General features: G+C 45.7%; 1 protein-coding gene across 1 annotated transcript in view; it reads right to left on the bottom strand.

The window, feature by feature from the left end:
- PLXNA4 (plexin A4) overlaps positions 1-21,805 on the bottom strand; it is a 440,680-nt gene that overhangs the window by 143,736 nt on the left and 275,139 nt on the right. Inside the window, exon 4 of the mRNA XM_040471931.1 lies at positions 18,096-18,227. Coding sequence (XP_040327865.1) covers positions 18,096-18,227 — 132 coding nt within the window. The remainder of the gene's footprint in view (positions 1-18,095; positions 18,228-21,805) is intronic.

Here is a 21,805-nt window from a genome sequence, read left to right as displayed (position 1 = left end):
CACATTGGAGGAACCACAGACAATTCCAAAGACGTCAGCTTACCCTGTTTTACTCTCGGCTTTTTTTGGCAACGACTCTCCCCTTCCCGACACTTTTCCTTGGCTCTCTGCCTGTCCTTAATGGGTGCCTGCAGGAGGACTGCCCAGAAAGGAGGACTCCCACTAAATTTTCTCTAAGCTGTTTATTCTTGAGCTGCATTTAAGCTAATAAGAAAGGTTTCTCAGGAAATCTGCACGCTTCCTGCCATTCTCACTCTTGCCCTTTGCCTCATTTCAATCTAGTTAGCCCTGTTATTATTTTTTTCTGTGGAATGGCATATATCTGTGCCATTAATTCTACATATTTCTAGGGGAAAAGGGATTGAGAGGAAAGAAAGACTGATTATTTATCAAGTAAAAGACATTTCTTCACTCTCTGGACAGCCAGGTGGATTTTCTGAACTCATTTCTGTCCTGAAATGGGGCAGCCACTTCTGAAATGAGTACTCTGCATTGGGGTGGGCTCTGTTTTTATGGCCAGTGGGTAATAGCATTTCCTGATTTATGAATTGGCATCTGGGGTAGGTGCTGCGCCCCTAGATGGATTCATCATGGGGAGAACAGCCATATAAATAATCCTGTCACATAAAATTATTGTTCTCATTTTGATTTTTAAAAAATGTCCTTTTGTGTAGTGGGATTTAGGAGATTTTAGTGGGAAAGCAGGAGACGGATGAGTTATTTGGCCCCCTTTTTATCTATGAGGTAAAAATGTACAAATGTCCTCCAAAAACAGTGACTGGCTTAGAAGACAATTACCAAAATGGTTTAATTATTTGGGGGACCCTTGGCACTTGGCTTAAAGCCAAAGCCAAGGTCTTCACCTGAGGGAATATGTAGGGAGACTGATCTCATGGGTCTGACCTCTATTTGTGATTTAAAAAAAATTGGTGAAGAGAAAGTCATTTCATGTGTCTTTCATCTTCCCCCAAATAGTGGGAGGATTCATTTAATTATACCAAATGTTTATCGAGCGTCTGCATAGTCCAAATCACCATGCCGCCCTCCTGAGGTTGCCAAGACAAACCTAAGGAGGAGCTCACACTCCAGTGGTTGTGAGTGAGGATTCTTGAAGGATGCACATGATAACCCTGGTGACATGAGTCATAGGGCATCCTGGACAGATAGTAGGACAGAAGCAGAGACCCAAGGGTTGGGACACACATGTGTGACTGAACAGAAAACTGGCAGCTGATGGCTGTTTAAGCTTTAAAGATCCTTCTCCCCTCGGTGGGCCTGGGTGACTCAGTCAGTTAAGCGTCCAACTTCGGCTCAGGTCATGATCTTGCAGTTCTCAGGTTCGAGCCCTGTGTTGGGCTCTGTGCTGACAGCTCAGAGCCTGTTGCCTGCTTCGGATTCTGTGTCTCCCTCTCTCTCTGCCCCTCCCCCACTTACATTCTGTATCTCTCTCTCTCTCTCAGAAACAAATAAACATTAAAAATAATAATAAAAAAAAGATCCTTCTCCCCTCATGAACGTGTAACCTCCCTAAGGATCCTTTCCGAACCTTCTTTTGTACCCATCTCTTTGTTTCCTGACCTTGAGGTTTAATACATACATCAAGAGAAACCACCTTGTTTTCTATACAAGGCTGGATAGTTTCTATTTTAGACTTTGCAAAGGCCATATGGCCTGTCTCTACTACTCAGCTTCACTGTTGCGGTCAAAATCAGCCATAGACCATATGTAAATGAATGGGTGTAAATGGATGTAAATGACTGGGTTCCAATAAAACTTTATTTACAAAAACTGTGGGTCCATCAGATTTGTATTATAGTTGGCCAACCCCTTGAGTAGGTCAACAATAAGTGTTTGTTGAATTAAATTGAAAGGACACCATTTAATAACAAGTGCATCTCACTTTAAAAAATACATCAACTATGACCAACAAAGTAAAAAACTGCAGAACATGTTGAGTTATTTTCTTTTTTAACAAAAGATTTTATTTTTAAATAATCTCTCTACCCAACATGGGGCTCAAACTCACAACCCTGAGATCAAGAGTTGCACGCTCTAACAGGAGCCAGCTGGGCACCTCAAGAGTTATTTTCTGTGCAGAAAGATCTCTGTGGTACTCGCAACATACAATCTATTATAGAAGCATATTTTAAAGAATGAGTCCTTTACATGAAACTGGGAGTTCTAAATCTTCTTCAGTATGCAAGTTGTTGTGCAGACACCTTCTCTTTCCACGGTACCAGACTCCAGGGGAAAACACACACACACACACACACACACACACACACACACACACCAACAACGACAACAGGAATCTCTCCCTCATTTCATTAGCCTCGACAGGAGCACTAGACCAGGAATCTGGGAGGGAGAGCCACGGCGGAAGGAGTCTTCTGGTGACACTTGGGGAGGGGACCAGCTGAGGCTGTTGAGCTGTCTCTAACTACTGTCCAACCATACGGGCTTGTGTTCATTCCTCTAATTTATTTCTTTGTTTTCATGGCAGAATAAACTCCAAATTCCAGGGGTCAACTAAGCGCCTGCCACCAGCCCACACAAGGCCAAAAAAAAAGCTTAGTGTCATCAGTCAATGCCAGCTAGTTAATAACGACCAGCCTCTTCGCTAATGGTCCGAGGAAGGGGTCCTTGGGCAGCAAAGGCTGTAGCAAAGAGACTTGCAGGCAGCTGCATGGGGAGAACAGTTTGCAAGAAGCATTTCTGCTGGCCATTTTCAAGGGCGTATCCACCCATGCTCAGCTCTTTAGGAAGGTAGTAATTGGTTTTATTCCCTTCGGTGCACATGGTGAATGCAGCAGAGTTTGGCATTTGGAGAGCCACTGGAGTCTGCCCCTCTCATCTTGACCTGACTCAGGTTTACATCTCTAACTAAGAAGTATCAGGATTGTAAGGCAGTTTAGGGGCTGTGTTCAGTCCCCACAGAGAGAAAAGAAACTTCAAGTGCCAGGGCTTTAGACAAGGAGAGGCCACTGCAAAGAAAAGCTAATCACTACTGAGCCGGCCCTGTACCACCCAGTGTGTCTCTGCAAACTGCAAGTGGTCAACACAACCACTAAATAGTAAGCTCCACGAGGGCACAGGTGTCTTGTCATCTTTGTATGTTCCCAGCATGGGGAGTACACACAGAGCTGCGGGGACAATTTCTAGGCCAACATCATACATTACGGTCATCTGGACGGTGCTTCCCTACTGGTACATGTGCTGTGTCGCCATGGATTAGCCATAGGTGTGCTATCATCTTGGTCTTCTTAGCCTTTGGAGTAGCTGGGAAATACCTGGAGAGGACTGCACCCCAAGAGCCTGGTCCCCTCTAGTTATGAGGGGACCTCCATCATCCCAGTGAGCTGTGGAAATACATTTATTTTCATGGGTACTTAATGAAATAACAGGTTGGAATGCATTGATGGTCCACAAGTGGGAAAACTAAGACTCAGAATTTAAGATCTTGTGAGCCCAGAACTTGATTCCAGCTGACCTTACTCTGCATCCAATGCCTTATCCACTACTCCACAGCTGCCACACTAAACTGTCAACAAATAACTGTTGAGGCCAAATTGTTGAAATTGAGAAATAACTTGAATAAAAACCAGCATTGGGTCAGATGATGTCATCAGTACTGCTTGAAATGTGAGTTGGATGCCCAAAGCTTAAGTAAACTTATTGCTGGTACATGCAAAATGTTATTCCCTAGACCAGTGGCTTTCACTTTGCCCATGACTCACTGCAAGAGATATCTTACATTGCAACCCTGGGCACACATAAATGCACATATATAGTTTCACAAATAGTACTTATCCTTACTCTGCTTGATGGACACTGTTCTGCTCGATTTTATTCTGTTCCATTTAAAAAAAAATTCTGGTCATGACCCTTTAAATTGATTTTGTGACCCACTAAATTGATTTCTCGACCCACTAATGTGTCATGACCGGCAGTTTAAAAAACACAGGCCTGACCCCATTCCAGATCTCCCTCCCACCTGAGAGACTGGGAAAATGGAAGGTGGGTACAGAGAAGAGTAAGACAAGAGACTGAGATAAAAATAAGGAGGAAGGTGAGAGTAATACCAGAAAATGGGAGAAAGGAGAGAATGGGACAAAGGAAAAATTAATGGGAAATGGGAGATATAATGAGCAAAGGCTAACTCTAGACTGACAGATTTATGCCTATTCAAACTGTTCTCAAGACCCACAGTCGTTTTGGCCATATTTACTACAAAAATATTCCCCGCCAGCTTGTATGGCCATGGCCATGATCTTGCTATCTGCTTGTCTAGAGATTGTCTTATCTTTCAGTACCATCTCAAATTCCTTACCATCCCTTCCAGAGAGAATGTTCTGTCTGCTGTTCAGGGATCTGGGCTTTAGAAAAATCTAGAAGACACCAGGTAAATTACCCAAGGATAAAGAAGCTGCCCATACTGGCACCACCCACACCGATGTGCCAATGTATAGGGGCCCTAAGGATTTCTGAGCTGGGTCTGAACAACAAACTCTTGGGTACAGAGGAGGTAGTTTTAAAGGTAACATGAAAGTGAAGATCAGAGATCGAATGAGATTAATTTATGACGCATCTGCAAATTTACATACTAAAGAGTATTGATTGCATACCCAATAGTAAAGTTTTTTTGAGCATGCACCAATAATACACATATTTATTTATAAAGAATATACATGTTCTACTTACTGATGTTAATGCATTATCAACCATACACAAGGTTAAGAAATAAAGATATGAGATAAAGACAAAATAGCATCTTAATTTTTATTTTATTAATGAATGATATGAAACATTCTACTCTCATCAAGAAAATTATTATGAAAAATGATGGGACTGGTGTGTTGGGATTGGCTTTATTATTTGTGAAAATCTTTTTGAGCATGTAGTGATGTGGGATTCTGAGGTCTAGAGTTCAATTTATTTTGAAACTTTGCTTTCGTAGCTGTCATAATGGAAAAAGACACCTCATAGACACAGAAATGCAAAAAGAGCATTGTTGGCTATGCTGACTAAATCAAGATACTTTTCTTGGGTCTCATGCACCAATTATGCGAAGACTGTTGTTGAAATTCACCTGGTAGATTTCCATCTTCTCTGATGTCAATCAGCTATTCTTTCAACTAATCGAAAGGTGCTGAATTTTTATGTATTTTTTAAAAACAGGTCAAAACTCTCTAAAACTCTTCCTTGAAGAGTTTTAGGCGAGTAGAAGATTCTGTTTCCAAGTTTTAAAAGTTTTTAGATAAAAGTTTTTAAAGTGTCACACCTACTCATTACCAACAACAAAATCACATAAAGATGAAAACATTTCCAAACATTCTTTTTTTTTTCTTTCAAAATGGTCTCTCCGTGCTGTAAATTCTTCCTAAAAGTGATTACTTTCTCTTTGTTAACGTATTACCATTATCTTTAGGGGGCAGATGATGTGTGTAATTTATTTGAAGTTACCGGCAAAGTGACATACTCCTGACAGCTGCTTGTCAGAACTGAAAGATCAGCAACTGTGGGACATTTTGGTTCTTTTAAAGGAAAAATGTTTAATTATGTTTCCATAACCAGCAAACCTCTGGGTGGTACAAAAACATCTTCATGGTCATTTCCGTCTCATTGCGAAGTTATTGTAAAGATTCTATTTCGAGGATTGTTTTTACAATATTGATAATATCAGTTGGACATAAATTACAAACTTATTGTAATATACTGAATCTGAACCGTCCAGTAAGAACACTAGTATTACCACTGGGAGATGTGGGACTCCCACGTACCTCCACGACTTCCTGACATGTGAATGCCTGACATACAGACCAAGGCAGGGAAACAATATCCAGTATCGACTGTATAGTAAACATGAGTAAAGACTAATTTCTTGTTTTTTTTTTTTTTTTTAAATTTTTTTTCAACGTTTTTATTTATTTTTGGGACAGAGAGAGACAGAGCATGAACGGGGGAGGGGCAGAGAGAGAGGGAGACACAGAATTGGAAACAGGCTCCAGGCTCTGAGCCATCAGCCCAGAGCCCGACGCGGGGCTCGAACTCACGACCGCGAGATCGCGACCTGACTGAAGTCGGACGCTTAACCGACTGCGCCACCCAGGCGCCCCTAATTTCTTGTTTTAAATAGAAAAAAAAAATAAGTTCTAATAGTTTTTTCCTAGACTCCATTGGCTCATTCATTGCCTTCAGTGGGAAATCAGCATCAAAGTGTGCTTAAACACCCCTACGCTAGAGAAGCAAAAAGGGCACTCAATGTTTTAGGGTTTGGTCTTTGGTATTCTGGAGCAAAACAATAATAAACAAATAAATGAATCGCCTTCTCTAAGTCATGTGAGTTGAGGGTATATTGGGTCATTAACATTTATTTAATTGTTGAAGACAGAGTAATAAATACCTGAGCATGAAGAGTGGCCCCTAAATTAAGAACCATCTGAGCAGATGTGAAATGATATAATACATTAATTCCATTAATCTCAAATGTACAACTTTGAATGGCAACAGTAGGTAAGAGGCAGGAGTTTAGTAATTTTAACAAAATTGGTGGCTTTCAGAGAAGGACAATGAGTTATGTAGATTAAAGTTGAGGCTAAGCTCAGAGCTGAAGAGGGCTCCAGGCACCTAGGACAGAGGAGGGACAGTCTTGGGAATTCAGGTGAGCACCAGGAAGCCAGAGGTCAGTGAGCTGAAAGGGAAAAAGAACAGCCCGACATCCAGATGTAAACTTGAGACTTGGATCCAAAGAAACTTCCTTTCCTAAACTCAGGAGAATTGAGACAGAGAATTCAGCTTGTGCCTGGAGAGAGAGGAGCACAAAAGAAGGGAGACCAGAGCCAGGCCTAGAGCCAGCGAGGTCACCAGTGAGCAGGGAGAGAAAACCCTGGGAAAGATCAAAATGAAGTCTTTCCAGTGAAGGATCCAGAACTCCGCTAACAGCTCTGGGTGCTCCTGGTAAAGTGAGGTCTGTGATCACATGAGCTTGGGCGACACTACCTCCTAAATTTGCCCCCCCCCCCCCCCCCCCCCAGCTTGGAGAGTCATAATACTCATTAGCACACCAAATGTTCTAAGATATCTGCTTAACTCAGATTTCTCCAAATGTATTTGACCAAAAAAAAAAAAAAATCCTGCAAAACTTTGGTTCTGAGAAGAAAATTTGGGAAATTCTGGACTAATTGATGCTTAAAGTGGTAACAAGGCAGAGGGACAGGTGGGAGGCGTTGTTTACATGTCACGCTTCATGTGTGTATTGCTCGTGTCCTGAGATGTCCTCATCTTAATGAGAGTAGCATGTCTCTGCAAGCCTTGCAGACTAACGTGGCTTCAGGGCAGTAGGACTTTCCCTTGAGGGGCCTTTCCTCTTATCCAGCAGGTACACGCTGGTGTGAGCAGTGACCCCTGCGGGAGGCAGTGTCTCAAGAAGTGAACTGGGCACAGTCAATAACCACAGCTACATGTGAGAGACCCTTGGAACCTGGGGATTCAGCGGACTGGGAAGCATGGTCAAGGGAGGTGGACTGCTCTGCTCTCTGCTGCTCTGGGCACCAAAAACCAGGGTCCTGATATGCCTCGGAGGAGACAGATGTGAGTTTATGAAGGATTGGAAGTAAAAATATTATGGGTGGGATTTTAAAAAATAAAATGGAGACACCATCCTACTAGACCAGCATACTGAAAATAGTAAAGATGAAAGCTAAGATTTATTGAGCCCTCGTTATGTGCCAGGCACTGCACTAAAAATTTTATATATGCTTTCTCATTTACTCTCAACCACCCAGGCAGTGGGCACTAGCAAGTGTTACTGTTAAGAAACCAGAAGTATCCAGAGATTAAATAATTTGCCCACGGACCTCTAGGTAGCAAGTGGCAGAGCTAGGACCCAAAACAAGGGTGGTTCCAGCTGCTGCTCTGAACCACGTTCAAGTCATTCAGCAGATAAACTAGAGAAATATTAGCACGAGCTCGAAATCATTTTTCTTTTTCTTTCTTTCTTTCTTTCCTTTTCTTTTCTTTTCTTTTCTTTTCTTTTCTTTCTTAATGTTTATTCATTTTTGAGAGACAGACAGAGTGTGAGTGGGGGAGGGGCAGAGAGAGAGGGAGACACAGAATCCGAAGCACAGAGTCCAACGCGGGGCTCAAACTCACAGACCGTGAGATCATGACCTGAGTGGAAGCTTAACCGACTGAGCCACCCAGGCGCCCCTCGAAATCCTTTCTAAAGAGGACACACCGATTTTCACACTTGCTTCTCCACCCCTTTGCTATTGTGCATAACTTTAAATAAATATCCAGATAGTCTCCCCCTTAACTATGATGCATTTCCTTAGAACAATGGCATCACCTTTGAGTCAGTTTCAAATTCATGTCTCCATTGTCTACGCAAAATATTTGAAATGCACTTAAGAGACTCAGATTGGATAGAATTCTGCCATTTGTAATTTCTCCTTTCATACCTATACTGCATTTGGTAAAGTCACGTGGCATCACTAATGCCAACTAGTCATCTTGAACAATGGACTCAAGCACAAGTCCATCAGTCTCACCGACCAGAACCACTTCCATTCAGATGCCATCCCTAGAGGACAGAGCAGAGGGCTACGATGGTAGGAATCAGCTTCCGTCCACACCCACCCTATGTAAGAGGAGATGGCAGCTGACTGGTGCCTGAAGAATTGAGAACTGTCTTGGGAAACAACCCAAGATCTCTGGCCTCTAGACCAGAGTCCTCATGATACCTACCCAAATGCACCAGGAGAATGTGCCCTTCAGGCTGACATCCTGTTTTCTACCCCATCCAAGCCCTGACTATACAAGAAAGCTGGGTTTCCAGGGCAATCCTCGCAGTAGAACCACTTTTATTTCAATGTCCTGCAAGCTGGAGTTTGCTCCCACCTCAGCCCTAACAGAGGCTCCCAGAACAACGACTTCCTTCTGCTCTTTTCTATTCTGCACAGCATCTACGCCTGCGCTGGGTGGGCACGTAGTGGGCACTCGATAAACACACATGGTGGGAGGAAGGAACTGGAGTGGCAGAGATGGAGCCCCTGGCCCTGTTTGCCCACACTGTTAGAGTCTCCTCACATATGCTGCTAAGTGGAATATTACAGGTGGTTGTCTTTAAAATGGCACTTGAAGTGCCCCAAAAGTCTTGGGACGCAGGCACCGAGTGGAGAGGAGATAGGACTGTCAGGGCAATTGCCGGAGACAGATGCTTAATGGAGCTCAGAATTAGGAGCTGCCAAAGCTTTTCCCTAATCACCTGCTCCTTGGATTGCCTAGTCTTTCCTCCCACTCCACCCTCTCCCTGCTGCCCTACCCTTACATACTAGCTCTTCTGCTGTTCTGGGCAGAGAGAAGGGGAACAGGCCATTCTCCATCTGCCCTGCAAGTCCGGACGGATGAGGAGCCGGAAGCGATTCCAGGTGTCCAGTGCGTGATAACCTCAAGTCCAGCGGACTGGACTCAAACACACTAAAGTTCCTTCCCCCGAGCAGAAGTAGAGTACAGAGGAAAACCCACCCAGCTCCCCAGAGAGGCTGCACAGCTCTGTTGACTGGGGTGGGGGACCATGGTCTCCTGGCCCTTCAGTCTCCTGGAGGGCAGCACCAGCAGGTGTAAAGGGAACGGTCAGCTTTAGTATCGTCTGGGGGACTTCAAAATGGACAGGGGCGGCTGTGCCAGGGCGTCCTGGGGAGCTGGTGCCCTGAGCTGAACTGGCCTTTAATGACCAAAGTGGTTTGTCCAGGCGTCCCTTTCCCTGGCGACAATACGTTCTCTAAGAGTATTGCTAATAACAATGATGATAACGGTGGAGATAACTCCCACAACTTGCTGAAAGCCTACTGCATGCTAGCCACTTCACATTATTACCTTTAATCCTAAAAGCCCTGAAAGGTAGTTATTATCATTTGCATTCTACACATGAAGGAATTAAAGCACAAAGTGCATGAGTGATTTGCTCCAGTGGCAGACCTGGTGAGAGCAAAGGACCAGGACGAAAGCCCGAGTTCATGGCCTATCTGTGACCACCCTGTGGTCTCCATCCTGCACTGCCTTCCACTCACCCCGTCTGGGAAACGTCAGGCCACTGTCATATTTCCTCTTGGGGAGGTTACTAAACTCAATCATATTCAGGAGTTCAAGACTTTGTGCCTACACGAGTGAACACTTAGAAGCATGTCTGTTGGAAGAGGAGGGACTCCCCTGCCTACCCCCTCTATGGGATGGGCTGACTGTGTCTGGGGTCCCATGTGCCCCAAGATGCTCTAGAATAAATGTTGCAAGGAAGCTCTTGTCCCAACCTGTATCAGGCTGGAAGCAAGGACGAATAAGCCAAGGCACCTCTGACTTCCTGCCATCGCCCCCGCTGCCCCATTCGGCCCTCCACCCTCAGTAAGCTCTTTTGCCCTCTTAGGCTTGTTTTGACACCTGAGGAGTCGGGTATATAACTTTCTGCTGGCAAGGGCAGAAGGGGAAGCGTGTCCCTGGCCCCCACAGAGAGCCCCATGTCCCTCAAGGAGGGGCTGGAGAAGACACTGCGAGAGAAATGGAGTTGGATTCTAACTTGGCTCCTTGGCCAACCTGCTGTGTGACACTGGACAAGCCATTAACTTCTCTGGGTGTCAGTAGGCTCCTCAGCCGCACTGGGATAAGGCAGTAGGAGGGGGAGGACCCAATAAGCCTCGAGGGCTTTTCCAGTTCTGGGGTTTCGTGATGCAAGGGAGAAGCCAGGCTCTCAGCACCTAGTGAGTGTGGGAAGCTGGGGCAGGAAGTCGTCCCCCCGGTTCCACGACAGTAAAATGGAGATGTTCTGCCTTCATTGAGAAGGAGGTGAGAGGTGGGAGCATCTCAGTAATGACACGCTGGGACCTTCGGGATCAGCTTCAGACGAGCGGGAAGGCTTCCTTCTGAGTGAAATTGGGTAAAACACTGCAACAGGCTTCCTCTTTTTCCAAGTGTCTGAGGTGGCTCCGTTTCCTGTCACTCACTCTCAGGTCGGTGCTTCAAGTTCTCTCTCCCAGGAGCCATCAGAACAGCCTGGTCTGGATGCCAGGAGCAAACGTCCAAATGGGCTTGCTACAGTGTCAGCCATCCAGACACGAGCTGCAGCATCAGCTCAGTCCCCTGCAAGGGCCGGAGGAATGATGCCAGACGGCCGTGTCACCCACCGCAAATGCACCTCACGAGAGACGGGCCCTGCACCTGGTGCCAAGAGTCAGAATCTCTTTTACGGGAGCCTAGTGGGGGCAGAAACTATCTTCGCAGCTTCACCTTATATGAGATGGGTGTCCGCAGACATCCAAGATTGTCAGAATTCTCATTGGCTGTCCTCTGAACACCCCTGGGAGGCAGGCTGGAGATGGGAGGCACACTGAGGCACAGAGAAGCAGTAGTGGCCCCTCATCACACAAGGGGTACCAGCAGAGGCACCATCCAGTTAGAGGTTCTAGCCCCAAGTGGCTTAAACCTGTCTGGGAGCACAGTACCACCTTCCCTTTGAACCAAACTTGCCCGTGAAAGACTCAACGTGGTAAACATCCCAACCACAAAGGGACCCTCTCACCAATTTCCTCCCAACAGGCATACTTGACCAGCTCTGTTTCACAACCCTGAGTGAAGAGTTTGTAAAGAAACACGAAGAACAGGGAAGGGGATAGGTCAACAGGTCCCCGTTCACCCCCTTTTACACCTATGCCTCTCTGGGAAGACTTCTCTGACCACTCTGTTTAAAATGGCAACTCTTGGGGCACCTGGATGGCTCAGTCAGTTAAGCATCCAACTTTGGCTCAGGTCATGAGCTCGTGGTTCATGGGCTCAAACCCCACATCAGGCTCTGTGCTGACAGCTCAGAGCCTGGAGCCTGCTTCAGATTGTGTCTCCCCCTCTCTCTGCTCCTTCCCTGCTCTTGCACTCTCTGTCTCTCATTCTCTCAAAAATCGATAAACATTAAAAAAAAAATTAAAATGGCAACTCCTTTGCTTTGACTAAGTCTCCAGATCCCATTTACCCCTCTCCATATCCTTTTCCCCCTAACCTACTGTGTGATTTATCTGGTATGTTGATTGCTTCTTTGCTCTGTCCTCTTGCTAAAACTGCAAGCCCCTGCAGTCAAGGTGGTTTACCTGTTTCTTTACTGCTGTAGCCCCAATGCCAAGGCTAGCACCCGGCTCACGGCAGATGCTTAGTGAATATTTGCTGAGTGAATGGATGACTCAGGCCTAGGTAATACGTTATAAAACAAGATGGCGCTCACAACTTGACCCCTGGATTATGCCGGAAGCAACCAAGTAGAGCTACCCCACCTGGTCCCGCCTTCCTAGTAACTCCAAGTAGCAGGTGGACCCACCTGCATGACCCACCTCCTTGGCCCGCACAGGCATCCTATCCTGGATCACAGCCAGCACCGTGAGTGTCACCAAGTCATGTGAGTGTCCCCAGGCACCTGGAAGCAGACCCACTATCAACAGGAGTCGGTAAAACAAAGGACGCCATGAAAGATGGCTTTGGCCCAGACACAACCAAAGTGTATCTCCCACGCAGAAACACACGTTTGAGGCCTCTGGCTTTCAGGCAGGGAAGAGCTGTGTGTGAAATGGCTGGGACGCTGAATCTGCCACTTGTTCTGGAGCCTTTCAAAGAAGAGACTTGCCTTGCGTGGGGGACAGCTGCTTCTTTCCTGGCGGGGGGCTGTTCCAGGGTACCTGAGGACAGCCCAGCTCTGCCACCACATCTCTTCATCGATCCGCCTCGCTGACATTTTTTCTCACATCCCTGCCATAGCTTTGGCAGGTTTTTATCACAACAGTTTCAGTGTGCATAGACATTCCCTCGGGCGTACTAGAGTCATGTAAATACACACCATACACACACACAGACATGTACAAAGCAAGAAGGAGATTGATGGGAGACATGCAGATGGGGACAGACATGGGAGCAGACGTGCATGCGTGTGCACACACACACGCACACGCACACCCTGTGAACACACCCAGTGGGCACTCACTGCCACACTCCAAGGAGAAATTTATATGGAAAGTGAAAGCCATTCGAGGTGAGAAATAAAGAGGAAGTCACATATTCCCAACAGCAGAAGCAATATCCTCACTTAGAATTATTCAACTTGCAAATAATCATAATAGGTTGGATGTGCGCTCACTTCTAGATGCTGAGCCAAGCTCTTCCTACAGGCATTATCTCATTTAGTCTTCATCGGCGCCCTAGGAGATCAATGCCCTTTATTACATTCCCCATTTCACAGGTCACAAATTGAGGTGCAGCCGCTCTCCCAGTGCATCCCATTCCAGAGAAGCCCGTCTGCATCCCCAGAAACACCAAGTTGTGTTCCCATCTCGCAACCTTTGTGCCAGCTGTTCCTTCTGCCTGGATGACGACTGATCCCCAGTCGCCTCCTGCCCTTCACTTTATCCTTCTCTCTGCTCGAAAGTTCCCTTCTTGGCACCTCCCTGACAACCTTCCTTAAAGGAGCATTCCCCATCATGTTCCTGGAAACCACTGCCTTCCCACTGAGTCTGTTAAATTTTTCATTGTATTCACCATTACCTAACATACATCATTTATTCATTTACTCATTCATTGTCTGTCTCTCTACCTAAAATATAAGCACTATCAGGGCAGGGATTTTGTCTATCCTGTTCCCCACTGAATCTCTAGTATCTAGAAAGTGCCAACTCATAGTAGGTGCTCAATATTTAATATTGAATGAATAAATGAGGTAGTGAGAGAGTTAGTAACTTGTCTATGGTCTCAGAGCCAGGACTTATATAGTATTTGTATGCACACACACACACACACACACACACACACACACACACACTCCATTCTCTACTTCTACTCTTATACCATCCTTACCTTTTCCAACCCTCTAATCACATGATGACTGGCTCCCCTGACAACCAGCCACCCCCTCCATCTTTAGGAGATTTCCAAAAGTCACTCAATTAACATAAATTCAGTTGTGGTTGAAAGGGGCTTATTGTGAATAACAAGACACCTCTTCCACTTTTACGGATCCCAAAGATTTCAGAAACTGAGGGCAAGAGACCAAATATTACAACAAAAGATTCTCCCATTGCTCTATTCGCTCAGGATACTCCAAAGGTCCTGGAACTCAGTGCCAGAAATAGGGATGAAGACCAAATATATGTTTCTTATTATAAGTCACAATATTGCAATTCAGTATATTATATATGTCTAGCACATCAGATCTACAATACTACTATTTAAGAGATGGCTAAAGTAGGTTACTTAGGTTTTTATAATCTTTTTTTAAAAGCTTTTTATTGGGGCGCCTGGGTGGCGCAGTCGGTTAAGCGTCCGACTTCAGCCAGGTCACGATCTCGCGGTCCGTGAGTTTGAGCCCCACGTCCGAGCTCTGGGCTGATGGCTCGGAGCCTGGAGCCTGTTTCCGATTCTGTGTCTCCCTCTCTCTGCCCCTCCCCCGTTCATGCTCTGTCTCTCTCTGTCCCAAAAATAAATAAAAACATTGAAAAAAAAAATAAAAGCTTTTTATTTATTTATTTTGAGAGAGAGAGCACGCACATGAGTAGGGGAGGAGCAGAGAGACAGGGAGAGAGAGAGAATCCCAAGCAGATTCTGCACTGTCAGCACAGAGACTGATGTGGGGTTCGAACCCATGAACTGTGAGATATAATGAGAACCAAAGTCAAGAATGGGATGTGCCACCCAGGTGCCCTAGGCTTTTAGGTTTAAATAGTATGTTTACTTAAATAAAAACATAAAGTAAAAATTAGTTCAGGACAGGGCAGGAGTTATGGCAGTGATAAACAGATGGTGGAAATTTGGGAGATACTTTCTTTGGCTGAAATGTAGTCTTTTAATTATATACGTAAGTTTGAACTTGGGAATTAAGCAATAAATAAATAATAAATAATTTGTATCAGTCCTTCTCTTTTCTCTAAAAAATTTAAAAAAAATTTTTTTTAACGTTTATTTATTTTTGAGACAGAGAGAGACAGAGCATGAACGGGGGAGGGTCAGAGAGAGAGGGAGACACAGAATCTGAAACAGGCTCCAGGCTCTGAGCCATCAGCACAGAGCCGACGCAGGGCTGGAACTCATGGACCGTGAGATCATGACCTTAGCTGAAGTCGGACGCTCAACCGACTGAGCCACTCAGGTGCCCCACTAAAAATTTTTTTTAATGTTTATTATTTTTGAAGGAGAGCGAGACAGAGTGTGAGCAGGGGAGGGGCAGAGAGAGAGAGGGAGACACAGAATCCAAAGCAGAATCCAAAGCAGGCTCCAGGCTCTGAGCTGTCAGCACAGGGCCCAATGCAGGGCACGCACCCATGAACCATGAAATCATGACCTGAGCCGAAGTCAGACACTTCATCCACTGAGCTACCCAGGCACTCCAGTCCTTCTCTTTTCCAGTTTCGGGTCAATGATGACAGTGGGGATTCAATCAATAATTAATTAGTTAATTAACTCATCAAATAATTATCAAGGGCCTATTCGGTGAGGTTTAGACACACAAAGAAGACACAGGGCTGCCCTCAAGCTGCTGAACGTCTGGTAAGAGAGAAAGACAAGGAGAGAAAGCCCAGTATGAGAAGAGCTACCAAAGAGGTGTCTAACCACAAGTGAGCAATCACCGATTGTGGAGCAGAGCTAGGTTTTGAGAAACGAGTCAGAATTACCCAGATGAGAAAGGAAGTGCCCTCCAGGCAGAGCAGACATCATTGCTGAGCATATACAGACTAACCTGTAGACTCAGGTGTCCTGACACAATGTGGCTGAGACCAACCTGCCAGCAGACAGAGGCTGGAGGGTCCCCAGTGTATTTACCAGGCTGCTCTTGCCCCGAACTCTACTTGGTACATGCCCTCAAAGCAGGCTCTGGGTCCTTGATGGGCTTTCCACTGGGACTGAATCCCTGTTCCCTACCCACCTTGGCCTTGACCTGAACTCCTATGCTCTATACCTGATAGATCACCCAGGATCTTGATGCCACCCCATGCCTGACTTCAAACACAGCCACAATGTCCAGACGCTTTTGTTGCAATGTCATAAAAATAAGAGCCTCCATTTATCAAGCCCTTACTCCACGCCAGGCTTGGTTCATGTTTGTTATGCATGTTACATCGTTTGATTCTTGGAACACTATCGGATGTTATTATTACTTCCATACAATGGTTGAGAACAGTGAGTCTTATGGAGGTTAAGGAACTTACCTGAGATCATACTTAGTAAATGGTGGAGCTAAGGTTCATGCTCAGAATTTATGACACCAAAGCCTATGCGCTTAACTGTGCTATGCTACCACTGTCCACAAAGAATGTGCAAACCCACTGGATACCAGTGTCGAGACATCTGGGATTTTATTTTGATGGCAGGCTGCCCTCCATCTCTGTGAGGAGCAGTCCCAGAATGGATGAATGCCCTGGCCCCATCCATTCTTGTTTCCTTTCTTTTCTATAATCCAGAGCTCTCAGTGCACCTTATTCTCCTTGCTTGGGTAGGTACTAACCACTGATTGTGCTCTCAGGGAAGCAGAATGGGAGAGGAGAAGGAGCTCAGAGTCCCAACTCAGTTATCAGAGGAGGCTCCGCACAGCATATATTTTCCATCTTTGGAAGTTCTCAAAGTTCTAGGTTCAGGAATCCTGGTTTTTACATTAAGGCAAGAAAACCTGAAATACTTAATGCCTTGTAGAGGTATTGAGTCTTTTCTGAGGGACTCAAGGAAAGCTGCTTCCCATCAGCGTCTAGGGCCTCAAAGGTAGGCAGGGAGTAGGGAGTGTGGGCCCCATCGGAAAAGAGCAAGGAATGAAAGCAAAGGAGCAGCCTCATACCCCGTCCTGGCTCCTGGGGTAAAATGTTCCTCTGTGAGCCCCACACCAGACAATTCCCAAGCCACGGCAGTCTCGATGAGGGCACCACAATGGGTCCCAGTGTGGTTGAGTGGGGAGTCCCACACCAAGAGAAGATGTCATCAAGCTCTTGGGGAGGGTGGAGCTGCTGTGGGCTGCCAAGGCATAATGCACAAGCCCTGTGGGTGGCATAATGTAGTATTCATCTCCTGCACTGTGCAGAGAGGGGACAGGCAGAACAATCCAGACTCTGTCGGCAAGGTCCTCTGGGGAGTTCAGGCCTTGCTAATGAAGATGAATAAAGAGATGGGATCTGCCCCTCATGGCTTCTGCCTTTGTCACATACATATTCATGGACTGGAGGGACAGCTCCTGGGAATGACCCATCCTACATAGAGATGAGAGAGACGAGGTATGGCAGTGCTAATCCACTCTTGAGGTGGGTGTGTCTTGAGGGGTGGAACACTCTGGGCTGTGCACTCCAGGATATACTCTTAAATATATGGAATTTTCAAGGTGATATTTATACTTCTGCCTGCTACAGACGTATCAGTCCTTGTATAAGCTCAAGGACCCTTGAAGAACTTACATAGTACTCAGCTGAATTCCAGAAACAATCCCAGCTTTGCTACTTGCTACTCAATGTCAGTTAACAGTAATGTCTGCACCCTCTGTTCTTCCTGGCTTGGCCTCATGGAATTTGCTGGAACTTCATGTTAGAATTATAGGTATACACAGGAAGGCTCAGAACACCAGCTATATCATCTCACCTCATACACACAGACCCTGTTTTTTGAATCTCCATCCATTTGATTGTTCTATGATGCTCCCTCAGCCAAGATTTTTGTACAGCAAATCCTTGCCCACCATAGACCTCCAGGGTCCAGGAAGCTGACTTTGGTAGTAGATTGTACTTTGTGTAAGGAAATCTAGACAAAAAACTTGGGTACCTGTACCATGTTTCTTCAAAAGAGAGTAAATTCTGGCCCTGAATCTATACTCACCATCACTTTGAAGTTAGTGGATTTGTTCTAGACTCCCAGATATTTTGATATTTTAAGTGTTTCATCCCGTTTCAGTGCACTCAGCCTCAGTCCCCAGGCAGCTAACCAAAAGGATACACACTGAGCCAAATAAATCAAATCCCCTCTGCAGCTGGCCTCCTGTAGGTTTCTACTGAGCCACAGGCTAGCATTTAGCTGCAAGACTAATGTCTAACAGAGCCCAAGAGCCTTACCTGCCTTTCTGACATGATGTAGAGTTGCTCGTGGTCCTTGGAGAAGGCCATATCCCGGAGGACTGGGCCGGGGTCTACCACCTGCACAGTCTCATACTGGAGGGCACTGCCCCTGGGCCCATCTACCCGGATCTGTGGAGAAGAGGAAAAGGAGAGATGATGTGAGTTCAGATCCTATAAGTCAAGCTACAGTCCAGAGACCCTCCCAACAGCTAAGGGAGAGGCAGTGAGCTCTGCCTCCACAGTGCCCAGAGGCCAGGCTCTGAGGAGCCTGAGTGATAGAAGCCCCCCATGGGCTTCCTGCTGGGAATGGCAAAGAGAAGGGAAGGCAGGGAGACCAAACTGGGCTCCACAAAGCATGTTATTCTCTCTGGCTACCTCTCCAGTGTTATCCTCTCTGGCTACCTCTGCCTCAGACTTAAGTCTTTGAGGCCTGGCTTGTACATCTTTGGAGAAGAGGATGGGGTTGGTATTAGGGAGTGGGAGCTGGGGATTGGGTGAATAATGGGTAACTGAAACTGCCACAGATCAGTGCCATCATGTAATAGAAAGGCAATATTATTTGCTACATTTGTGCTCAGGAAATAAATTGGGTGTAAGGATGTGGGCTGATTCTTTGAAACTGCTACCCAGCTATCATTGCCATACTGTTGAGGGGAACCAGGCAAGGAGCCAACCCAAGCAGTTTCACATTGAGTGGGCTACTTCTGGCGATTAAACCATTGGCTTATGCTTCAAGCTTTAGAGTAGATGTAGGCCCTAGAGGTTCTATTTATGTCCCCAAAGAAGGGGACATGAGTATTCCAGGAAAATGCGTATTGGGCATGAGTCATCTCCAAACTTCCGAGAACACTTAGCATAGTAGATTACCCCTGGGCCATCCACAGGACTTCCTAGAACTGCTTAGACAATGTGGAGACAACCAGGAGAGACTTTTGCCCACATCCCCCATAGTGGAGGACAAATCTAGAAAGACAGGGACTTCCCAACCCCACATGATGCTCATCCGACCCTGGGTGCTGGCCCAGGTCTCCAGCATCAGAATCGTCAAAAGTCTGGGCTCATGGATTCAACACAATCACTGCCCAGCCCTAATAATGCTACTTACTCACCTAAGTTGGGACCAAGGGAACATGAAAAGGGGAGGGGAACAGTGGAGGGAGACAGGGAGAGGCAGTAGCTACAGGGTCACCAAACTTGATTAGATACCATTTGTATATGACTCTGTAAGGTACCCACAATGTAATTTTAGAGATTTCAATAACAAAACTAAAGAACAATTATATTCCATATATTCCCATAATGTCCTCTTACTTTTAACTTTTAACCTTTCATGAGATCAAGGAGAAGAGAAGTTATTCAGAGGAACCAAATTACAGAAGGGAAAAACCACAGTAATGTCAACTGATAACATCAATTCATCTGAAAGTCTGCTGCTTCTCGTTTCTTTTGAATTCACCGAATTGTGACACTAGGTTATTTTGTGATTTATGTGTTTGATTTTAGGTTCGTTCCAGGCTCTGTTTGTTTGCTTTCCTCTTAAGCACTATTTTTAAGCCCTTCCTACACATCAGGCACTGAGAAATGGTTTTGCACATAATTCCTTATTGGTGTAATCCTCTCAATCCTGTGGGCTTAGTGGTCATTTGTCCTGACTTGCATGGCCCCTCTAGCATCCATTCCACCCTCTCTCACCTTTGGGGCAAGATTGGACCCACCCCCTGCTTCCTGGGGGTGCTCCCTGATGGGCACAAGCAAATCAGTTTAATCTCATTCTGTTGACACAGTGATTGAAAGAAAACAGGCCCAAGCCAATCAACATGTGCACTCAGAGCAAAGCAGGGCAAGACAGTGTTCTGTGATCAGAGAACAGAGAATTTCTCCTCATCCTCAAAAGGGTCAAAGAAACAGCTAGCTCCCAGAACTGTGGGCAGCCGTCTTGTAATAAAGAGAGGAGTTGAAACCAGGGAAGGTACAGAGATGGAAAAAAAATTGGTCTTTGGTGACACCCCCGAGGCACAAAATGACCCCAAAGCCTGCCCTATGTCAGGACTTTCTAGTTACTCAAGTTATTTCCTTATCGTTAAAGGAACAAAAGGGCTTTATGCAACATCGAAAGTCCTACGTGATATACTAATATAAGAGATGAGGAAAATGAGGCAGAGGTACATGAAACAATTAGCCTGAGATCTAAAATCTGGAGACAGAATGAGAATCCAGTTCCACTCTGAAGTCCATGCTTTTCCTATCATCGATTACATGAGACCTTGTTCCTTGATGGCTCTCATGTTTATTCCCTGGGGGGTGCCACCCAAATAAAGGCAGGGCGCTGAGGTCAGCGTCTGTCTCTGGTCTACACAATTCCAGCGGTTTTCACTAGTCGTTCCTAATTTTGATGCTGAAATACTTGAGCTTGACAAATATTTATTTTAAAAATGGAGAAATAAATCAATGAAGTTAAACCTCCTCTTTGCAGATTTCCCATTAAGTTCATGAGAACAAAAACAAAACCAAAAACTGATAAAGGAGTTAAAGAAAATACTTTTAGCTCTGAAAATCAAAATGCCTCAGATTCCAATAGCCCTCCTGCTTCTGTACCCACCCCCACACCACCAGATGTCCATCCTGGCCAGGTCTTTCCTTAATCTGAATGAAATGAAAGTTCATGCAAAACCAATTGGGATTACCACCCAAGTCTGACCGCGTGGCGATGGCCTTGGCCCCCAGCCCAGCCAGGCTTCATCCCCAGCTGTGAGTCAACTCTGGTGCAGCAGCACAAGAATGACAAGAGTGATACTGAGCACCCTGTCTTGTCTCCAGCCCCCTCAGGCTGCTGGCAGGAGTAGGCTCCCCTAGGGAATGCTGCTAGATATGAGTCCCATCCAGTGCCCATGGTCTAATCCCCAAGGGAAATTGGATTCAGTGTCTGATCAATCTTCTTTATCATTGGTCCCCCACTCCCTGCTCTTTAGAGCAAGGTGACAGGCTGGATATAGGTAGACATCAGAGGAAGCCAGGTGAGCTGGGGCAGGGACAGAGGGGGTGGACCAGGGAGCACCTAGGGCAAGTTTTCATGAGCCTTCCCCAGGGAGGGAGGATGGGGTTATGATACCCCCTTCCACACTCCACCTGGGTGGGAAATCAGTAATTGGAAAGGCAGGGCTCCCTCTCCTCATACACCTCCCCAGTCCACTACTTATCTCAGAAAACAGAAAGGAAAGCATTCGTTCATCTCCCTGATGAAAGAATCTCACACAGATCTTGGATAAAAGGAGTTTGTGGTAGGATTTGCTGAGTGATGGACAATCATAAAATTGAGGTAGGATGACCCAGTTGTGGGCTCCCTTGGTCTCCCACAAACAATAGCAACAAGAACTGCTAATAACTGGGTGGCTAGTGTGTGCCAGGGCTCATGCCAGCCTTTCTACATATATTAGCTTCTCATTTAAACCACAGAACTCTGTGCATTGATACTGTCCCAATTACAGGTGAGGTACAGAGAGGTTTAGTAAGTTGTTCATGGTCACACATCTAGCAAACAGCATGGCCTTGACCCATACCAAGGTCTGACTGATTCTGTCCGTGCCTCCTTGTGTTTACATATCACACCAGTGCATGTTGAACCAGGTTCTTTCAGCTATATAAACCTGCATCCCTTCAAGAAATGAAAGCAGTTGGTATTAAACAAACAGCACCCTTAGAGTGCTGGA

The sequence above is a fragment of the Herpailurus yagouaroundi genome, unplaced genomic scaffold, assembly GCF_014898765.1.
Source record: "Herpailurus yagouaroundi ecotype Mexico unplaced genomic scaffold, PumYag 100, whole genome shotgun sequence".
Taxonomy (NCBI): Eukaryota; Metazoa; Chordata; class Mammalia; order Carnivora; family Felidae; genus Herpailurus; species Herpailurus yagouaroundi.
The sequence above is the reverse complement of the archived record's forward strand: the minus strand, read 5'-3'. Positions and strand labels throughout refer to the sequence as shown.